Source organism: Physcomitrium patens, chromosome 9 (assembly GCF_059467195.1).
Source record: "Physcomitrium patens ecotype Gransden chromosome 9, ASM5946719v1, whole genome shotgun sequence".
NCBI lineage: Eukaryota > Viridiplantae > Streptophyta > Bryopsida > Funariales > Funariaceae > Physcomitrium > Physcomitrium patens.
Genome location: NC_143418.1, coordinates 12459479 through 12480282, shown reverse-complemented (window position 1 = coordinate 12480282; position 20804 = coordinate 12459479). Strand labels below are relative to the sequence as shown.

General features: G+C 41.1%; 2 protein-coding genes across 5 annotated transcripts; both read left to right on the top strand.

Annotated features, from left to right (window-relative positions):
- The first annotated feature begins 7776 nt into the window (after nt 1-7776).
- LOC112286723 (protein STICHEL-like 3) lies at nt 7777-15236 on the top strand. 3 transcript variants are annotated; one of them, XM_024528896.3, is made up of 8 exons: nt 7777-8729; nt 9416-11436; nt 11564-11774; nt 11982-12201; nt 12328-12984; nt 13099-13684; nt 13824-13890; nt 14023-15236. In XM_024528896.3, the coding sequence occupies exons 2-8, from the start codon at nt 9458-9460 to the stop codon at nt 14146-14148; spliced, it is 3846 nt and encodes a 1281-aa protein (XP_024384664.1). In that variant the 5' UTR covers nt 7777-8729; nt 9416-9457; the 3' UTR covers nt 14149-15236. The 3 variants fall into 3 exon arrangements, with proteins under 3 accessions (XP_024384664.1, XP_024384666.1, XP_024384665.1); XM_024528898.3 differs by having other exon boundaries at nt 8016-8145; nt 14023-15149; XM_024528897.3 differs by having other exon boundaries at nt 8057-8192; nt 14023-15149.
- A 1592-nt stretch (nt 15237-16828) lies between these two features.
- Nucleotides 16829-20327, top strand: LOC112286724 (RNA exonuclease 4). 2 transcript variants are annotated; one of them, XR_002971110.3, is made up of 8 exons: nt 16834-17443; nt 18011-18156; nt 18315-18454; nt 18563-18804; nt 19030-19197; nt 19433-19479; nt 19626-19706; nt 19873-20327. XR_002971110.3 is itself a non-coding variant. In XM_024528899.3 (7 exons), exons 1-7 carry the CDS (start codon nt 17373-17375, stop codon nt 20099-20101), a joined length of 1077 nt encoding a protein of 358 aa, XP_024384667.1. In that variant the 5' UTR covers nt 16829-17372; the 3' UTR covers nt 20102-20327. The 2 variants fall into 2 exon arrangements, 1 of the variants encoding a protein (XP_024384667.1); XM_024528899.3 differs by lacking the exon at nt 19433-19479 and having other exon boundaries at nt 16829-17443.
- Nucleotides 20328-20804: the final 477 nt, after the last annotated feature.

Sequence of the window (20804 nt, the reverse complement as noted above, 5' to 3'; positions counted from 1 at the left end):
GGATGGAGGGAGAAGAGCAGCAGGAGGAGGAGGAGCAGGAGGAGCAGGAACAGAGGACAAGCAGAGGGGAAGCCTGGTCTCTGCTGCTTCTACTGAAATCTGGCCCTTCTTCTCCTCCTCTTTTTCCTTGTCCTGCATATCCATTTCCACTTGAGAAGGGCTTTGGGGACAGGAGGAGGATCCCTGGTCTTTGTCGTTTCCACATTCACTACAGTACCCCCCCAGCCCCACCCCCCATTTCTTCTTCTTCTTCTACTGCACCATCCCATCCATCCATGCACCTGGACAAGAAGGAAAGTGCTGCTCCATGCCTGCCCTCACTTTGCCCCCCCCCCCCAATTTGAAAAACAAAAAATAAATAAATAATAATCACACACACACACACAAATTGTGAAATTAATTGTGTAGAAACAAAACTGGTATTTTTGTTGGTGTGGAAGTGAGTTTAGAATAACATACATGGACTGTTTAGGAGGGAACTGAAACTCAGAATAAATAAATTCTCAAAATGATGCAAAAACTCTGTGAATATGATATGTGTGAATTATTTCTATATATATATATATATATATATATATGTATGTATGTATGTGTGTGGAGAACAAACAAGAGGTTAGTTTTTGTGTTCATTTTTTAAAAAAATTAGCATCTAATGCCAATGTGATACATTTCAAAAAAAATTGCATCATCAAATTCTAAAAATAAATAAAGGAAAATGCCAAAAAGGGAAATAAATAAAGGCTCTGTTCAATGAAATAAAATTTGACCACAGTTGCTTTTTGAACATTTTTGAGGTTTCTTTTATTATATTTTCTTTTTATTTTTTCTTACAATAAATGGAATTTTATTGATTTTTCTATTTTTATATCTTTCTAACTCTAACTTCTATTAATGGTCACACTTGTTTCATTTGGTTGTGGCAACGGGCTTGGGATAGTGATCATGTTTCTGTATGGCCTTGTAATTGTTAGATTTCTTGAGCTTTATTATAGGATCTGCCATGTATTACAAACATACTGAACATAATTTATGTCAATCCACTCATACTCTATTTGTATCATCCTACCCATTGGTACATTTGATTGTTCCTTCCTCCCACCCACCTCAAATTTAATAAAGACAAAAAACATTAAAGAAAAATTAAAATAACTGCTGCAATCTGATTTTCATGAGTGTGGAATTGCCTAACAACCCTATAACAATGAGTAGTTGCATTGTAGACCTTCATAGAATAGAACAACCATTAAAGTACAATAAACAAATATTGTAAGGCTATGCAAAATGTTAGGTTGAGGCCCGCACCTGTCTACCCCAAAAAAATTATCATTTTAGCTAGTTTTCATGTAGTGTTTTTTGTCTGTGCTTGGACAACAAGTGATAGATTTTCTCATCTTGCCAAATGCAAAAGCAATCGCACATCTGGTTGGTCCAACAATGCATGGAATGACAAACATACATGAGCACAGTGGTTGTGAAGAAGACCCATATCAGACATGTGGAAATCAATTGGAGACCAAGGAAGCTTACCATTTAATGGGCCTACAAAACAAGCGTGACCAATATGCCAAACTATGGAGTGTTTTTGTAGGTTTCCCTCTTGGTTGATGCGATGGCAAGCGAATCTTCCAGATGGACACACCTTTGGGTGCCAGGTTTTGGTACCCTTCTTAAAGTGATGAAGAAGAAGAGGAAGAAATAACACCAAAAAAAATTTTAATTTTAAAAAATAATAATAATAACAAGAAAAACTAACTGATATCTATAGTGAAGCATTCCAAAAGTGGTTGTGCACTTTCAGAGCTTTTCTTCTGTCAATTTACAGCCTTGCTGCCACAACAAGGGGCTGGCCAGTCAACTAAAACTTGGGTACTATTCCTTCAGTACCATGTTGAAAGAGCATCCAAAAATACAATGCTGATACACATACACACTTTCAAATGTATACATTCATTTGAAGCATACAGACTTGCAGTAAAAAAGCACAAGACTATAGTAAGAATTGCATTCTATAATACAAAATCTGAACAGCAAAATCAGCTTGGTTAGACACTAGTGTACTTTTAGGGAGGGGGTCATTATTTTATATTTGTTAGAGCAGATCAGTTTCGTGCTTTGGGTTTGTTTTTCCCTGCTGCCAATCTGAGCACACAGTTCTCACAATCCAAGTTCTGTGCAACAACACCCCCATTGGGAATTGTGCATGGGCTTTGATTTTAATGTGTACATGAAGTTGATGTGCTCTCTCTCATGCCCATATGGATATGAACACCATTCCAATGATTTTTTGCTCTCTCTGTTTGTTCTATTTGACTGGTTCTTACTATCCAAAGCAGTTTTTCTATTGGTTGTATGAGGTCCTATGACATCAAAGCTTCTCCACTTCTTCCATGTAGAAAATAGTGTTTGTATGTGTGTTGGAATAGTTCATGAGTGTTGAAGCAAAGTATTTTGAAAGTTATACAAAATGGATTTTTTTCTTTTCTTTTCTTTTCTTTTCAATCTCTAGCTTTGGGTATGAAATCCCCTTTGTATTGTGATGCTGGTACTATGGTTCCTGTTATCATGCAACATGGACAATTGTTGTGTTGTTGGCACAATGTAAAAGTGGTCTTGAAAGCGTTTCAAAAGGTGATAATATGAATTCAATACTGGTTAAACAGCTTTTATAAGAGAATGTTTTTTTTTATTTGATTCTTTGGAAGTAACTACAATAAGACTCCATTAAATAACACTTGCCAATTACTGAAATTACAATGTATACATGGATTATAAATTATTATTGTGTTCAAAACACAAATCTTATTGTCTGTGATATGACTTGCTATAAACTTTACCATATACAAAGATAGGTGATCTTATGATAGCATCAGTGCATTAATATATAGATTTTGGCATTGTGAATCAAAATCTGAAAAATTAGGGATCAGTAAAAACAGTGTCCATGAATTTGAAAAGAGTCTAACAGATGAAACTCCTAAGAATATTATGGAAATAAATGTTCATCATATGCCTACATGCACACTCAATATGTTCATTCATGTTATTTAGAAAAAGTTACTTACAAGTGAAATAATCAGCATATGAGTTTGAATGAATTGAATTAGTTTACTAGACAAAGCAAATCATTTTGGTAAATATTAACAAGATATCAACAAAAGAAATTAGACAAATAAGTAAATAGACATGAAAACACATCTATCATTTTTCCACAATGAGTTCCAATTTTTATAATTCTAATCTCAATAAAAATGTAATTATCTCTACTTTCATTTCTATTTTTCTTTCTACAAGTAATTCTCATTACCACATAAATTGTCAAATTTCCATCTTGTTGTGGTAATCTTAGGTCCATTGCAATAAATTTGCTTCCTTTACCTCAAAAGTAAATAAAAGTATTCAGTTGCAATAATTTTTCCTATAATTAAAAAAATATATAAGAATAAATTATTTAAAATAATAATAATAATAAACCACATTTTTCATTCTTGTCATTCATGTTCATGGCAAGAAGATGTATTGAATGAATGAGTGAAATATGATTCTATAAAATCAATCACATATAATCCCTGCATGATAGAAATAATAATAATAATACTTACTACTTTAAAGTATAATAAAATAAAATAACTTCTACTGTATTTGTTTATATAGTCATGATTGTTATCAAGAATATTATTTGGTGAGTAATCAACAGATCACTGTTCTGCCTACAAAAAATTCACTGCATGAAATATTACAATTAAAAAGTTAAATTAAAATCAAATAAAAAAATTAAAAAGTAAAAATAAGAAAGCATCAGCCCCTCTAAGCCATCTTCAAATGAGCACAAGCTCAATTTCACAATAGCTGTGGGCAGTAGTAGCCAAACTCACCTGGTCACAACTAGGCTTATGAAGTTATTTTATTCTGGGCAGTAAGTCTCTGTGCACATTTGTGCAATGATGTGTGACTTTCATGCACATCTGGTTAGGCTACAAACAAACAGGCCCTTCATCCAGCCCTGCATCTGTGTTAAGTCTACTTGTTGCTCAGGCTTGGCTTTAGTCTTGGCTTGTCTGTGAATTGACAATCCCACATCTCATCCCCACTTTGCCTAGAAAAAAACCTCAAGGCAACCAGAAACTGGGCAATTCTGGCCAATTAAGTTTTAGGGTTTCTGGAATGATTCCTGTGGAACAAGGGGGTTCACTTTCATGGGTTTCTAGACTATTTCTGCATGACTGTGGGTGGAGTTTTTAGGGTTCCCTACACAATTCTGGAGGCAACATGCATGGAGTTTTAGGGTTTTGGGGGACATGATGTGAGTGGGAATCCCATCAGTTTGTGAGGGGAACAGGCTGGATTGATTGACGCACTCTAGAAAGGGGGTCAAGGAGGAGTTGCAGTAGTAGTAGTTGTTGTTGTAATAGAATCCAATGTTTTTTTCAACATGATGGACTTCAAGCCAGTGGGCCTTTGGACGTGAGGATTTGACTTCAAGGTTAGAAAACACAGAAAAACAAAAATCTCCATTATGATCTGTGTTTTTTCTCCTTTGACTGGTCTTGTGCTTACCCTTTCATTTTTTAAATAACAAAAGCATGCCAGTTCAATCACCTCCAGCTATGACTGCATGGAACCAAAGGAGGAATATAAGCTTCAAATTTGGCCCATGATTTCCATTTCTCTTAAGCTGCTAACTTCAAAATTAATGGGGTTTGAGGTTCCAGATTAAAATATGTTCAGCTTAGTTTTGTGAGTGTGCGTGCTTCCATTAATGCATTAGTCAATGCTGACATGGTCAATACTGGCACTTTTAAATTTCAAATTCTTGCCAATTAGCAATCATATCAAGATCTGGGTTGTGAAAGTAAATGGGTTCACACTAAGTAACGACATTGGATTTGTTCCATGAATAACCCCTAAACTATACTGTAATGCTATTGTGAATTTTTGTTAGGACTAATTTATTCTGATTTTAATTTTGGTTTATTGTGAAATAAAAATAGTTTATAACACACAATTTTATCAATTTATGATTCGAAATTCTTCTCAAGTGCCCCTCTAGAAGTAACTTTTATATGTATGTATGTACACACTCACACACACACACACATATATATATATATATATATATATATATATTCCACAATCAACTTAACTTTCAAGGATTTCTAGAAAAATTTCATCACAATCAGTATTATTATTATTATTATTTACTTCAACAAATTGATAACAATCTTAGTGTCCAATTATGAAATATCAATGTATCATCATTTTAAAATTAAAATATTCTGTGATAGATTTAAACTATATTTGTAATGAGAAGTTTATATACATGTGATTCATGTATCATGTCAGTTCTAATTACCAAATGTAAATCATTCATAAGTTCTACAGTTTTCCTTATAATTCTTATAAATTTGGTGTCTCATACATGGATTGTTGGAAACATTGTGTGTATGTATATGTATATATATATATACGTATATATGGGAAACTACACATGTTCGAAGATACTTTGCTTAAAGATATATGTGACAAAAGCATCTTATTATTCAAAATAGTTATAAGCATAATCAAGTCAATAGTGTAAAAGCCAATTTTTCTGATTGTCAGACCACCGTAAACAAATATATTTCTCCATTTATTCCATACATGAAGATTGCTTGGTCATTGCAGGAGGTTTTGGTGCTCTACAATGATGAAGATGTGGACAGGTTGGAGCAAGAGGAGGAATATTCACAAAGAACTGTATAATCATCTGGTTCCAAAATGTAAGATTTAGGTTTTTAGTGTTCAGAAGTACAGACCCATTAAACAGTCTTTCAAGGTTCCTGCTTGCTGGCTGCCAAGCTCACCATGTTAGATTTGGGGACCATGGAATCAACTCACAATTACTCTTCATTGCATTCAACTCATTTATTTACAAAAAAATCAAATGACAAGACTGTTCCATGTCTATTATTGCAAGGACCCATTTTGCTTTCTCAACACCCCATGTCAACAAATTGTCTTATTACCCAACTTGGTGTTTTTGTTTTTAAACTAATGATTTATCAAATAAAAATCATAGGCCTGGTGTGCGTGAATCTGTTCAGTGCCTTTGACAGGAAGGCATCTTTGAATTTGGTGCTAACAATGTAGAATCTGATTTGCTTGTTTATGTAGATAAAATAAAATAAATATTTTAAAAAAAAAGATTGTACCTGAATCAGCTTGCTACTACAGTGCACTCTACATTAATGATCTGGTTTAAGAGCTTATTGAGGCAGCCTGAATCACACTAAAATCCTTGCTGAGATTCCAAGGAAATTATTCTGTTTTTTTATCGGCTAATCAATCCACTTTAGAGAGCTTGGCATGATCTAGAAGATGGAAACTTAGATTAATGAACATATGGTTAAATGCTGTTGCTCACCCAAAATTTTGCTTGTGAAGTTTTTTCAGAGCATTTTGGGAAGCATGAATGCTGGGCACAACAGCAAAATCTGAGACTGACAGATCTAGTCATCACCGTCACCAAGCAAAAAGCTTCCAGCCCTCTCTGTCTTTAGGCAATTTCAATATTATTATTTTATTTTATTTTTGGAAATAACAGAAGCAGCATCATTCTGAGTGGAACATTAAAGAGGATGTGTACCAGCTATGGGTGGGCATCTCTTTTGTGGGATGGGTTCAGACCAAGTGAAACTGCTGCACTGTATAGACTTATAAACTAGTGGCTCAGCATGTGAATAAAAGGACAAGCTCTTGGTATGGTTCAGCACCATATACCAGCTGCAGTTAGATCCCAACAAGCAAACCTTTGCTGTCCCTTGTACCCATCTTTAGACTGCTCACAGTGTATATTTCTCACTCAGAAAATAGTGCATACAGGGCACTGACAAAATCTTCAACTATTTTTGCGTCTGAAACAAAAACTGTAATTCAAACAGTATAAAATAAATTTAAATAAAATTCCATAATCAATGTGTTTTCTACTTTGTGGTATTATACTTGGGTGGGTGGATGATTCCTCATGTTCACCAAACTAGACTAGTTTAAGCTGGGAATCTGAACATGGGTCCCATTTTTTTTCAACAAAGAGAGGTAAATGTAATGAACGGTAATTAGGACTTCTAGCGCTTTTCCTCAAAGTGAAATAACTGTGAGGTTTAAACACAAGCAGCAAATTGAGCTTGGTAAACAGTGTCAACGACTGTAGCCATGTCCAAAGAGAGCGCCGCTCTAGTGACTCAGGGCTGATTCCATGTAAGGTATCCCCGCATCAGATCAGAAAAACTCCAGGAGAATACTGCCGATGAATCACACTGTTCCCCTGCACGTGAGATGGAGCCTTCTATTAAAGCCACCGCTGCTGACTGCAAGCAATCGTCCCTCCCTCATGAAGGGTCAAAGCGGCTCACTCCCCTTTCATGGATCAGAGCCTGGTGGTTCTCCGGAATTTAACCCTCGTAGCCCGAATATGTGGTTCCCTGGACGTTTTTCACTTCTGAGGAATTTATTCATGTGCTACTGCACTGCATTGACGTGACAGTAATTGTCGAGAAAGCATAATTATATTAGTGAGCAGATTGGGGGGAGCCGAGAGTATTACCCTATATGTACAGACGGTCCCGGGGTACAAACGTCACGAGCTTGGTAGATACGGCGGCACATTGTAGCTCTTTCCTCGTCACGTCCAGGGCAGGGGGGGCTGGCTGCAAGAGCTGCTGTGTTTCCGACCTTGATCTGCCAACGCTAGGAGAGAGCCCAGCTCCGTTGTCTCCGCTGCAGGCGTAACCAGTTTCTCGTTGCACTCGTGACGGTGGCGTGAGAGTGAGAGAGCGAGAGAGAGAGAGATATAGCCAGGTGATTGAGGGTTCAGCGTGGAGTGTTGGCTGGATGTGACATTGCTTCGGGGTTTGTGGCTGCAGGCTACTCTCGGAGTTGAGTATTCAATGCAGTTTGGAGCAGGAGTGGGAGGGAGGGAGGAAGTGAGAGCGGCGACGGGTGGCGGTGGTGTTACGCATCAGACTACAGCTTTTTTGAACAGCGTTCTGGTCGCCGAGCTCTAGGGACAGGGTATCATGTGGTTAGAGTGAGCCTTGATGTGCCAGGGAAAGGCGTGCCTTTTGAGACGATTCGGTCGAGGTTTCTAGTCACTGAAGCTGCGGGGGTGCGGTGAGATGTCGAGTAATCGGGGTTGGAATTGGAAACTTGTGAAGGCGGTAGGGCGTGGGGATGCAGCACCCTGAATTATGTCTCTATGTGCCGGTAGCTGATGACGTTGACGCTCGCGTAGATGAAGGCCGGAAGGAGTGCTAAAGTTATTGCTGTCTTATGGAGAGAGGGAGTGCCGGTGACGTTACGTTGTTGCCATTGCGAGTGAAGTCGCTGTGGTTTGCCTGAAAGCGCCTTTCAGTGTGGCTAGTGCATTATTTGGGCGACGATTGATTATTTCAGCGTCTTGTAAAGCAGAGTTCTTCGATGAGTGAAAGGATTCGAAGTTTTGAGAAGTTGGGGATAATCTGACGGGGTAGTGCGCGCTTGAGACTAGAGTCTGGATTGATGGTAGTGGTGCTGTGGTGTCTCGACTATTCTGCCCTGCAGCCAGCAAATCGTCGATTGGGCTGGGCAGGGTGCTGCTCTGCTGCGTATGGTTCTGAAGCAGTTCGGTGGGACTACTTCTGCAAATCGTCCACAAATGTGTAGATTGAGTTTGGGGCGTTACTACTTAGCTGTGCTCCATAAGTCCTCTTGGATAGGTAACTATCACTGCCCCCAAGTTCTGACTAATACCTGTATACGATTCGGAAAGTTACTGCTATAAATTTCTCCCACAGGAGGTACGCGCAATGCTGTTATGTGATAAGCTCCAATCGTCCCTGCTGAAGTACCCCGGAGTCTATACAGCATTGTCGCGGGTGTGGAGTTCTCTATATGCAGCATTGAGTAATCCTGCGGACTGGTCATAATCGCGACTGTGTTTTGGAAGAAAGCATTGTGCAGAGCTTGTTGATGCAAAATGATTTGTCAGGTTGTAGGACGGGGCCTCGATAGTGTGATAAGCAGTCGTGGGTAGAGCTTGCCAGGAAGTGACCGGACGTTGTCGAAAGTCAATCGTCGCTTATTGCCAAGTTTGAGTAGAGCGCATTTAGAAGGGGTATTGATTCTACCTCGCCTGCATGCTTGAATGGGCCTTCATGTGGAGGATGCTATTACAGATTCAGATCTGGATAGTTTTCAGCCAGTCTTTATATTTTTAGTCTTTTGGCCTTGGGTAGTAATTTCGAGAGTTCGAAGATGTTCCTAGTGTGTGTGGAACTCACGCATACGAGATCGAAACGATGCCTACATGCGGTTAACCACTGCAATGGTCAAATAATTTCGGTACATTGGACATTGTTGCAGCGAACACTGATCTTTTGTGTGGTGGATACTGTGGTGGCAGATCGTTGGCGATTGCTGGAGGTCTGCATAGTGTCAGGAGATTATGACCAGAAGGCCAGGAAAGGCTCCGCAACCATGCTCCCCATCAGCAACTGAAAAATCCACCCCACGGACGCACCTCAAGCGCCACTTACATTTGACAAACAACATTCACGTGAAGAATCACATCCACATGCAGAAGAATCACAATCGAATGTTGGATCCTCGGCGCACCCCTCAGCTTCCTCTGAGGAGGGAGCTGACCGCAGTGAAGAAGGTGAAGTCCCTGCAAGACCCTTCCACAAGCTCCTCTTTTAGTCCTGTCTCGGCGAGCAGCTCTGTCACCACACGGCATGAGAGCAGGGCACCGAATTGTGGAGCACATTTAGATGCATTGCAACTGCAGGAGAAAGCCCGGCGTCCACCGCGGCGAAGCAAGGCTAGGGATCAAGGCGCTGAAGAGGTGGAAATCAATCATGCACACAGCCGGGAATGCAATAGAAGCCGTAATACAGAAAACAAGAATGCTTCTCAACCCTGGGATGGGGAACTTGGAATTGGTGAACAAATGGGCAGTGCGAGGGACTCGAGGGGGAGAAGAAGAGATACCGATGAGTATGCCGCATTGGCGCAATGGAGTGATCGCAACCGTGATCATCATCTGTTCTCGAAGGCCCAACAACACAGAGAACCATCGCCATGGAGCGCTGGCTACAGAATGGAGGAAAGATGGAAGGGAGATGCAGAGGAAATTGCGAGAAGGCTAATCGCGGAGCAGAACGGGCAAATGTCATCTCCTGCACATTCTTACATGTCTAGTCTAGCAAGAGCACACGGATTATCGCTACTTGGATTTCGTGACGACATCACCACTTCTGAGGCGGAGGGTAGTTTCCCCGACAGCGAAGATGGCGAGGCCTCCGGGATGATGGCTTGCGAGCAGGTGGGCATTCCGTCGCCGCATCTTTCAAACTCGGCGGGATCACCACTGGTGCGAGCGCACAGAAATCGGCGGCGTCCCAAAGATGTCAACGGAAATAGCAGCCTTAGGGTTGGATTACACTCCCGAGGGCGAATGCCAGCCCGACGGTCAATGCAAAGCTACAAGGAAGCACCTGTGGTTCCAACCATGTCCGATGAGCTCGATGTTTCCGAGATCCCTCAAAATGGATGTGGCATGCCGTGGTATTGGACTTCTGGGTCAAATAAGTACAAGGGCAAAAGCCTGCTCGACTATGCAGGCATCGGTCTTACATGTGCATTCCCCGAGACTGCAAAGAAGAAGCTAGGTGATTCAAAGCAAGTCTCCAGAGCGAGCTCCCGACATGGCTCACAGCGCGACCTCCAGGTTCCAATTGATCCAGAAAACCATGGCATTCCACTACTCAATGGAGGCGAACTATCCACTGATGAGATTGACGAGCATGACGTGGTAAGGTACGAGCACCGAGATGTGCCGGCACGAGAAACGCCCGCTTCTGTTCGTCTGTCGGGGGAGAAATGCCTGGGTCAGGGAGCTGAGGTTAGCAATAGCAAGACAGCATTTACACATCGGAGCATGAGCCAGAAGTACCGCCCGAAGTCGTTCAAAGACATGGTTGGGCAGACCTTGGTGGTGAAATCCTTGACGACAGCCATCACGAAAGGGAAAGTGGCTCCCGTGTACCTCTTCGCTGGTCCGCGTGGATCAGGGAAAACAACATGTGCGCGAGTTTTCGCCGCGGCGTTGGTTTGCCTTAACACAGAACCGCACCGTCGACCATGTGGCTTGTGTCGGGAGTGTGCAACCATGACTCTCAACCGAAGCAGGGACGTGAAAGAGATTGATGTTTCGACCTGCCCCGATCTCGACCACATGAGGTTGTTGCTGAACCTCCCGTCCTCGAATGGGCGGCAGCAAGTGTTCATCTTAGAGGGATGCGATTTCCTCAATACTGAGCTTTGGACCGCTTTCCTCAAGTTTTTGGATGATCCACCAAGGAATGTCGTCTTCATCCTCATCACCACTAATCTCGAGCGGCTTCCATTGTCAGCTACTTCCAGGTGAATATTTTTTGTACAACTGTAAATGCTTCTTCCTTGGAACGCTGGTGCTCGGCGGCGAAGAACTTGCGGTTCTCGGACATGCAGCAGCAATCGTTGATCTCACAAAAGGTTTTTCTCAATGTAGGTGCCAGAAGTACCACTTCGGAAAACTGAAAGAGTCGGAGATCATGACTCGGCTTCAGGGACTTGCTGAGAAGGAACATCTCGATATTGATGAGGCGGCACTGTTTTTAATTGCGTCAAGAGCTGAAGGCTCACTTCGGGATGCCGAAATGATGCTCGATCAGCTCAGTCTGTTGGATCAAACCATCACTCTCGCCATGGTCCAAGAACTTGTACGTCGGAATAATTCACAACTTTATGATTATCATGGCCTAAAATAAAATATTTCCACTTCCCATGGCCGAAGTTTCTGAGAGATCATTGCACTGAAGATTACGCCTTTTGTTGATGTCCTTGAGAGGCGGTTTATGTTTTCCTGATTGTCATTTGTCTCGTTCGAATTGTGATTCCTTGAATGTGATGATGCGCGCTTTGCTCAGTCAGGGCTGATTCCAGAGGAGAAGCTCATCAACCTGCTCGACATGGCGTTGGCAGCTGACACGGTGAACACTGTGAAAGGCATGCGGGAACTTCTGGATGCTGGAGTCGATGCGTTATCTCTGGTGGCCCAGCTTGCTTCCCTCATCGCTAACATCCTTGCTGGAGCTATCGATCTTCGTCGGGAGACTCGCAAGAAGGGCTTCTTCTACCGCAACATGCGTAAGTTCCAATCCAAGAAATTTGAGATAATTGTGAGTGTTCGTTAAATAGTTTTAGAGAGCTTCGGGTGCTTGTTTTGGTCTCGATGTTTTCGGTTTTGAATTTTGTCGGTCTGTCTTTCTTCAGCAAGGAGGGAGGAGCAGCAACGTTTGCGGCAAGCCTTGAAAGTACTTGCGGAATGTGAGAAACAGCTGCGAGCCTCCAACGACAGGCCGACTTGGCTGACTGCCGCCCTCTTGCAATTCGCTCCTGACCGCTCCTATCTCCCTTCTTCCGTGGACACAAGCATGGCCCCAAGCCCAATTGCCTTTGACACCTTTGAGAGGGTTCCGCCCGGAGAGCCATGCACCCCTCGACTCCCACCACCGCAACCAGCCAGCGAGTCAAGATCTTCAAGAAAACATTCTCAGCAGGTACCGAACGATGTTTCTTCAGCGTTGTCACAACCTGTTCATGGTCATAGAGACAAGGATAAGGCCCCGGTTTCGGCTTCTCCGACTGGAAAACCGAAGGGGCCTCCAACTGGGAACCAACTTCAATCAAAGGTGCATCACGCTGCAACAGAGTCTGCAATGGACCAGGCAGACGATACGAGCCTTCGTTCCGCAAGCTCCCTTGTGCTGTTTGATCCTTCCCAAGCGGTTGGAAGTCGCGACTTCCGGATGCTCACCCGTCGTGACATGGAGGATATTTGGGGCAAGGTGCTGGATGGGTGTCGCTCTAACGTCTTGCGACAGCTTTTGTCTTCGCAAGGGACTCTCATGGCGCTGTCTGTGGCCAGAGGTACTTGTCCTCCCCCCCCCCCACTTTTTCCAGCCTCTCTCTTCACCGAAATCTTCATTTGTGATTCTACGTCAGTTGTCCGTACATCTTTCTTTTTTTGGTAATGGTGTGCAGACGAAACATTTGCGGTTGCACATGTGGAGTTTCGAAGTCCCGGGCACAAAGCTCGAGCAGAGCGTCTCCGGAGCAGCACCTGCCACGCGTTTCAGATGGCACTCGGCTGCCCTGTGGAGCTCAAATTGAGCCTTGAGTGCCCCCCTAGCGTGGTCCTCGAGGAGATCAAAGCATCGCACATTGCAGCGCAGTCCGAGCCATCCACAAGCGAGGTAAAGCATTCTGGACGAGCGAAGGATCATGTTTTTATTGTAGAGAATGTCTCATCTGTGGAGAGCCCCCCTCTGACTCAGTCACGGCAAAGGCGGAGGAAACCCAAGAGTAGACAGGAATTGCTCACTGGTTTGGCAGCTCGGTCCCGTCGACTAGGAGATACTGGAGCAGGGCTAGGATCGGATTCCCGTGGCAGCATTAAGTATTGCTTTCCCATCGAAGCTAGCACATCCTGTCGGCACAGATTGGGAAGACGACCATCTCTCAACAGAGAGACCAGTGGGCGGCGGGATATTCTAGATGGACAAGGCGTGAAGGTGAAGTGGAAGTATCCCAAGTTCAAAGGCATAGCAAATCTGGAGCGCAAAAATAGGTGCGTGATCATTTTTTATTTTTATTTTTATTTTTTTCCTTCAAATTTCTGCAGTTGCCGTGCTTCTAGAGTGCTGCAATAGTTTACATCTTGTTTTAGTCAATGATTTTGAGCTTATATACTTGGCTGTGCGTAACAGGAAGCTGGATCCACGGCGCAAACGAGCGAGGGCTGCCCTTTGCTGGCAATCGCCAATCTCTGAACAGGTATTCTCCTGGTTTCGGTTTTACCTTCAATTTGTGTCTATCTCTACAATTAGTCAATGCTAGACTATATAGCTCAATACGTACACATCAGTTGGCAATTCGTGATGCCTGTAGTCGTCTTCGGGTTGGTAGGGGCAGCAGAGAGAGCAGGAGCAACCTCAGACACCTCCAGAACACAGCCGTAAGGTGACTTTCTTCCTTCGGTTCGTGCCATGCGGAAGATCAACACAGACCCATGAGTCTCCGGGCAGACCATAAGTTCTCTCTATCCTCAGAGCTCAGAGTTATGGCACATTCCAAGCTTCCAATGCTCTGTGACCAACATTCTCGATTCCAGCAACAAGTCAATCAGACAATCAAAAACCGTGCGCATTAGTCTGAGTTTTTTTCTAATTCAATATGCGGCATTGCATTGGATGCATGTCTCTCAACCCTCTGTTGCAAATCGTGAGGTGAGTCAAAAGTCCAGATAAAATGTGACCAGAGAGGAAAGTAAAGACTACACCAAATGAAAGCTGCCTGTCTGGGGGTCATGACACAAGCTGGACTCATGCTCCGTTTTCATCCCAGAGTTCCATTTCCTGAGACTATTGATCAAAGAATCATCAATATTTTGCTAAATCAGCGAGCTGAACGATCGTTTACGTGTGTCGTGGGCGGTGGTTCCAAATGGCATATAATGGAAAACCCTGTCTCCCAGTTTTCCAGGTATCCTCTGTTTGGGAATAGCTCTAGCTTTTCTCCACGCCTTGCTGAGTTAACTTGTCCAGGCCGTCTCCAACCAGTTTCCACAACAGAGTGACGCTGGAACAGCCAATGACCCAAGAATGCAGACCTGCTAATGCTCTGATCCAGATCCTGCAAGACCTCCATCGAAGGAATCACTGAAAGAATACAAGTCTGGAAGTTTTTTAGGGTTTTAGCAACCACCTGTTGCGCACCCCTCAAGGTGGTGTGAAGTAGGGTAGCGTGGTGACCGATGTCAGTGTGGATGGATGGATGGCAGCAACAAAAGCAGCGATTACTCCACGCTGAGCAGTTATTCATGGTACATACAACATTTTTTTTTTTTTTTTTTTTTTTTTTTCCCTCTCAATTGAAGTGATGCAACGATGGGCACTGCTTGAAAGCCATGAAATGATAGCGCCTGGATTAATGTTTACACACATCATACCCATGATTATGGTTTGAATTAGTGCTAAGTCCTATTCAATAAGGATTGCTGAGTTTAACTTTTCTCTCTCAGTGTAGGTAAACTTCACGCTAAGAATGCAAAGCATTGTCAAAAACCTTGTTGCTTCAACCACTTCTGACAACCCAATTTGGTGTTTTTCCACTGTTTGCCACATCCATATCTCACCAACTTGTATCAGATCTGCAACTGTAATATGTGTAATTTGTGAAGTAATGCGTAAGTTTAGGCAGCAGCATGGAATCAGCCATGAATAGTGGTTGTGGTGAGAGAAGGAAAGACTGTTTTCAGGTTGAAGAAAAAGATAATGTTCAACTTGGTTGTCACACCTTTTTGTTTTGAAATTGGGTGAGATGATTTTATATGATTACATGTTCAGTATTGTATAAAGTGTACTGATATTAACAATATAGCGAGATATGATTTCATAGTAAACTGCATATGAAATCTTCTAAATGAGGTCTAAAAATTCTTTTGTGCTTCCAGAAATAATATTTTTCGATGTTTCTACTAATAACATGCCTTTAATTAGGGTTTTAAAATGCTAAAACATTATGTATATGGTAACTCTAAGTAGTGCTATGTATGTTTATACACATACACACACCAATATCATATGTACTTTGATGTAAATCCAATTCTAATTAGAAAACCTCTTTTAGTGATTTGATCATAACTGTTTACATTATGCCAAGTGTAAAGAATTAGAAATCATAAGTTAAACATGATTCAGTAAAACACTTGTGTAAGTTCAGATTTGCTTTTAACACACAATTAATTGTTCTCACTTTAGTACAACTTAAAACAATTATAATGCTTGATAATTTTAAAAAATAAACAAATATGGTTTTGTACACTTTTACATTAAAACTATTAATTTTAAATTCTTGATATATATATATATATATATATATATTTAAATATCATTATTAAAAAAAGCTTCTCATAACTCACCAAAAAAAAAAAAAAAAAAAAAAAAAAAACACATTTAAACGTTTTCAATAAATCCTATTCAGGTTTTTCAATCAGAATTTTGACATTTTTTTAAAGCAAAGTATATGTTCTGATAAGATTATTTTTAATTGAATTATATTAATTATAATTTACCATAAACTGATAATTTGTGTGTGTGTTTATATATATATATATATATTTTTGCTTTACAAATTTCGTATTTGAAATAGTTAATCATGCAACCATGTTTATAAATAAATAAAAGTTAATGAATATTTTAATTTTTTATCAACATAACAAAAAAACATAAAAAACATAAAAGATATTGAATAAATTTCATAAAAAGTAAAGATTATACATTATTTTTTAAAAATTGGTAAAATTAGACACAAATTAAATATAATATCTGCTTCTTTTAGTTTCTACAAAGGTAAATGACAAATTTCTAAAGAATTAAAAATATATTGAATGACCATAAGTAAATATACTACTGAATCATATTGCTTTTCAAAAAAAATCCAAAAATTAAAAATTAAAAAATATTATTCAGAGTTAAAAAAAGATTCATTTCGTTTTTTTATTATTAGAATAAATTACAACTTAAAAAAGTAGACGAAAACCGACTTGAAGTTGGGATGCCGCTTATGCAGATCCAAGCATCTTCGACATGGCCCGAATTCCATACAGAACGGACGTAGGCATCAGTTTGAGAACCCTGAAATTCCAGGAAGAACAGTCGTTGGTAACAATCACAAAATGTCAAGATTCCAGGCAGAACAGCCGTGGACACGAGAGTCTGGAAGTGCAAATCGTCGGCACCTCCTCTCCTCTCTTCTCCTCTTTTCTCCTTCTCCGTTCTCTCTTTCTCGGCTCCCCGTCGCACCAATGCAATGCAATGCAATGCATTCCATTTCCACCTTCATTCCTTCTCTTAATGCTTTACCCTAATATGCAAATCAATATTCTCTTTTACTATGCTTCCTCCTCGTGCATCTGCTCGCCTTCTTGCTCGGCGTCCAACATGCCTGCTCTCCTTTTCCCATGGCTGGGAAACACCCAGTGGTTCATGGCTCTCCGATCCTTTTGTAACGCTGCCGTTTGCCTGGGTTTTGGGTTCTCACTCATTCTCAATCTGAGACCCTTTCGCAGTCAGTGAAGCTGGGTAGCGAAGGTTTTGTTTGTACAAGTGGAATTTGTGTTGACGCTTATCGGAAACTCGATGAGAGTTATTGCAGCGAGTGAGTGAGTGAGTGAGTTAGTGCGTGAGTGAGTGAGTGAGTGAGTAAGCGAGCGAGGGAAGCCTGTGTTGTGAATCGTAGTGAGAATCTCTCTGGCGATGGCTTCGGAGCCTGTAACCAAGGCGGGTGGAGCTAGCTCTGGAGGAAATACGGAAATTCCTCGTATTAGGTAGGTTTCTTTTGATGGAAGGCATCGCAGTGGATGGCTTGCAATTGGAAGTCTTGAAATACTTTATTTCATGGTTCTGTGAGAGAAAATCGAGGCGTGTAGGATAATGATTCATAATGGGAGTTTTAGGGATGGCGATTTGTTGGGATGTTTCCGATTTCCTTTTTCAGGTCATGCCTGGGTGCACATTGTAACTTATCATAAAATTAGAACTGGAATTCTTGCTGCTAAATGGGCCGTAACTGTAGATGCTTTCCCAGTTTTGTGATTGTAATCTCTAACATGGAATCTTTCGGATGAGGCGATCCTGCACATATCTGGGGGAGTTTGTGGATGATCGGTTACTCCTTGATACAACGAGAAATCGTCGGCAATTCTCGATCTTCTCTTATTTAAATGCACATCAACGCAAAGATCTAGAATGACAGTCAGCTTCCTTTCTGGATTCTTCTCGGAGCTTTTTGGACGTAGACAATTCCCAAATTGTGTGAGAATTTACAGCAAGTAGCGTTGAAACATTTTTTTTGTGAGTTTGGCATTAAAATATGGACAAGAATGCTTGTGCAGATGTCCTGCATGCTTTAAGCAGTTTTCAACTGATGAAAATTTAGTGCGTCATTTGGAGAAAGCTTGCCATACAGAGCATGAGCCTCAGTGTGGTGTGTGTCACAAACACTGCTTCTGCTTTGAAGCTCTTCGTGAACATCTTCTTGGTACATCTTCCACCTGAACTTACGCAATTGAAATTTTGAGAGAGAATCTGAGCTTTGATTCAACTTGAATTCCTTGAAGATAAAGACGTGTGAAGTTAAGTCAGCCAGTAAAGAGAAAATTGAACTGAATGTGTTGCTGTACTGGAAAATCAACGCAGGTCGTTTGGCTAAAAAGGAATGTGCAGCCGAATTTTCCAGAAGAGGCTGCAGTTTGTGCCTGGATGTCCTGGAAAGTGAGGAAGCGCTTACAAATCATCGACTTAAATGTCAGTTCATGTCTGCCTGCCCATCTGGAAAGGTATATTCTCTTCTTTTGAGATTTGTGCCTTCATTTATGCACGTCCCTTGTTCCATGCGCTGTTATAGTACCTGCGTAAATCTTTACTAATTGGTAGGTTTAAGGCAGGTGTTAACAACACCTATGGAGCAGTCAATAAAAGGGGCCATAGACGCTCCGGAGGGATCTGCCGAGGCGGCACATTTTTCGGAAGAGCGTCAATATGGGGCTGTGGCCTTGGATTGTGAGATGGTTGGAGGAGGTAGCGATGGCTCGATCAACATATGCGCACGAGTTTGCTTGGTGGACGAGGATGAAAATGTCCTGCTCAACACCTATGTCCAACCTCTTCTGCCAGTCACGGATTACAGGTGTGTAATTCTTCTTTACTTCAGGCTTCCTTTTGATATCTCTTCAGGAGATTGAGGTGCGCATTTTTTCTTGCAGTATTTTAGTGATGGACTTTGCTTTGCTTGTATAGATCTACAAACTCTTCCTGTAGGACGCAGGTTTGTTCGTGTTTTTGTTTTAGGTTTTGACCAACTTTTTCTGGGGACTCAAATTCTGGTATTAAGCTGTTAACTTGGGATCGACAGGTATGAGATAACTGGAATCAAACCTTCAGATTTTAACGGGGCACCATCTTTCAAACGAGTGCGCTACATTGTGAAACGTATTTTAGAAGATGGGCCACTCTTGATAGGACATGACTTGCGGCATGATCTAGCTTGCTTGCGCCTCGATCACTCACCGGAGCTTATCAGGTATTATTTACATCCCTACTGATCCGTCTGTTGATGGGTATCTAATTTTAGCTATGTGTGTGTGTGAAATGGGTCGCACTTTGATCACGTGTGCCAACATCGATCAAAAGTTGGTTTTATTTGACGAACGCTACTGATCATGGTATATCAAGTAAAATTTGGCGTGAAAAACGTCTGTCAAATGCTGTTTACTTTCCACCGACTTACGTTAGTTAGAAAATCGAAATTGTTGCAGATGGAGGGATCGTATTGTTGCATCTGTTTTGGTATTTCCTGAATTTGGTCAGTGTGTGAAGCATGCACTTGTACCAAGATCTTCACGAAAGAGCGTTTAAGTATTTTTGTTTCAATCTACATTTTGATGGTATCCCGAAATTATATAATGGTGTTACGTCACCTGGGACTAAAACATGAAACTGCTTTAACAGAGACACTGCCACGTATCAGCTATTTGTGAAGACAAGCGGTGTTAGTCACAAGCTGCGGTTCCTGACAGAAGTTTTCTTGGGGTTAGATTCACAACCTTCTGTATTTTACCATCAGTAATATCATTGCAATATAGATCCAGTAATTTTTTTTTGAGAACGCTGCCTTTTTTCCATTGTATACTATCCTATGAATTGTTTCATGTAATGTTCTAGTGCATATTGCTGAATAAGAATTTAATATTTGCAGGTACAAGATCCAGGACGGAACAATTCATGACCCTTGTGAAGATGCCATAGCTGCCATGCGGTTGTACAAAAGGATGCGATCTCGAAGGCATGCTGGGGCCTTGGTTCATGTTTGTGACCTGTCTCAGTTGAGTCTTCAGCATGTCGATGCCCCACAGTGGTCATATTCAAGTGTGTATTCCTACAGTGAACCCAGCTTTTACTGCTGGTGTGTGGATTCTAAAACATAATTGGTTGATGATCTACCATATCATCAAATGGTTCGTAATCCCTTCAGCTTATCTTCTATTTTGGTAGTTGGTTTGTTTGTAAGCTAGTGTCAGGATAAGATACTCTGGGGTTGCTCAACAACTTAACCCGAACATTGTGCGTATATATTTGGATCAAAAGCATGGGTGAAATGTACTGTTCAATATGCTCGATTTTTCGTGAAAGATACTTTTAAGAATTTCGTCATCTGGTTGGCCATATGAAATGAAAATTCTTAAAGTGTAATACCTTTGTTTGGATTGTAAGAACCATAACAAACTACATTTCTGAAGGCCAGTTTGGAGTAAGGAAATAATATCTCGAAAGCACATGTTATTCACAATGCGAGTAATATTCTTCAAACAACGAAGCACTAATGCATGTTTTGTTAAACTGCATCGTCTTTATTCTGAGGAAACTCGGTGGGTGTTAAAATATCGTTCTGTTATACGAGGTATAATTTTGGATGGAAGTTTGAATATGGTGCATGTTTTTCATCAACAATGTTACTTTTCAGATCTTAGGATTCCGCACTTGTCATACTTTTTCATTAAGTTTTTAACCAAATTACTTCTAGAAAACTCTGGAACACGACAAGTGTAAGGATTTAACTCATTATGCCAAGAAACAATATAACGCATAAGTTAAATATGAGTAAAATAATATATATATATATATATATAT

What these genes read in the sequence shown, in the direction of transcription:
- LOC112286723 (XM_024528896.3), top strand. Translation starts at nt 9,458, where the DNA reads ATGACCAGAAGGCCAGGAAAGGCTCCGCAACCATGCTCCCCATCAGCA. An exon ending in TCGCCATGGTCCAAGAACTT is followed by an intron (nt 11,775 to 11,981) that starts GTACGTCGGAAT and finishes CGCTTTGCTCAG; the next exon opens with TCAGGGCTGATTCCAGAGGA. An exon ending in CTTCTTCTACCGCAACATGC is followed by an intron (nt 12,202 to 12,327) that starts GTAAGTTCCAAT and finishes GTCTTTCTTCAG; the next exon opens with CAAGGAGGGAGGAGCAGCAA.
- LOC112286724 (XM_024528899.3), top strand. Translation starts at nt 17,373, where the DNA reads ATGGCTTCGGAGCCTGTAACCAAGGCGGGTGGAGCTAGCTCTGGAGGA. An exon ending in CTGCCAGTCACGGATTACAG is followed by an intron (nt 18,805 to 19,029) that starts GTGTGTAATTCT and finishes TGGGATCGACAG; the next exon opens with GTATGAGATAACTGGAATCA. An exon ending in CTGACAGAAGTTTTCTTGGG is followed by an intron (nt 19,707 to 19,872) that starts GTTAGATTCACA and finishes TAATATTTGCAG; the next exon opens with GTACAAGATCCAGGACGGAA.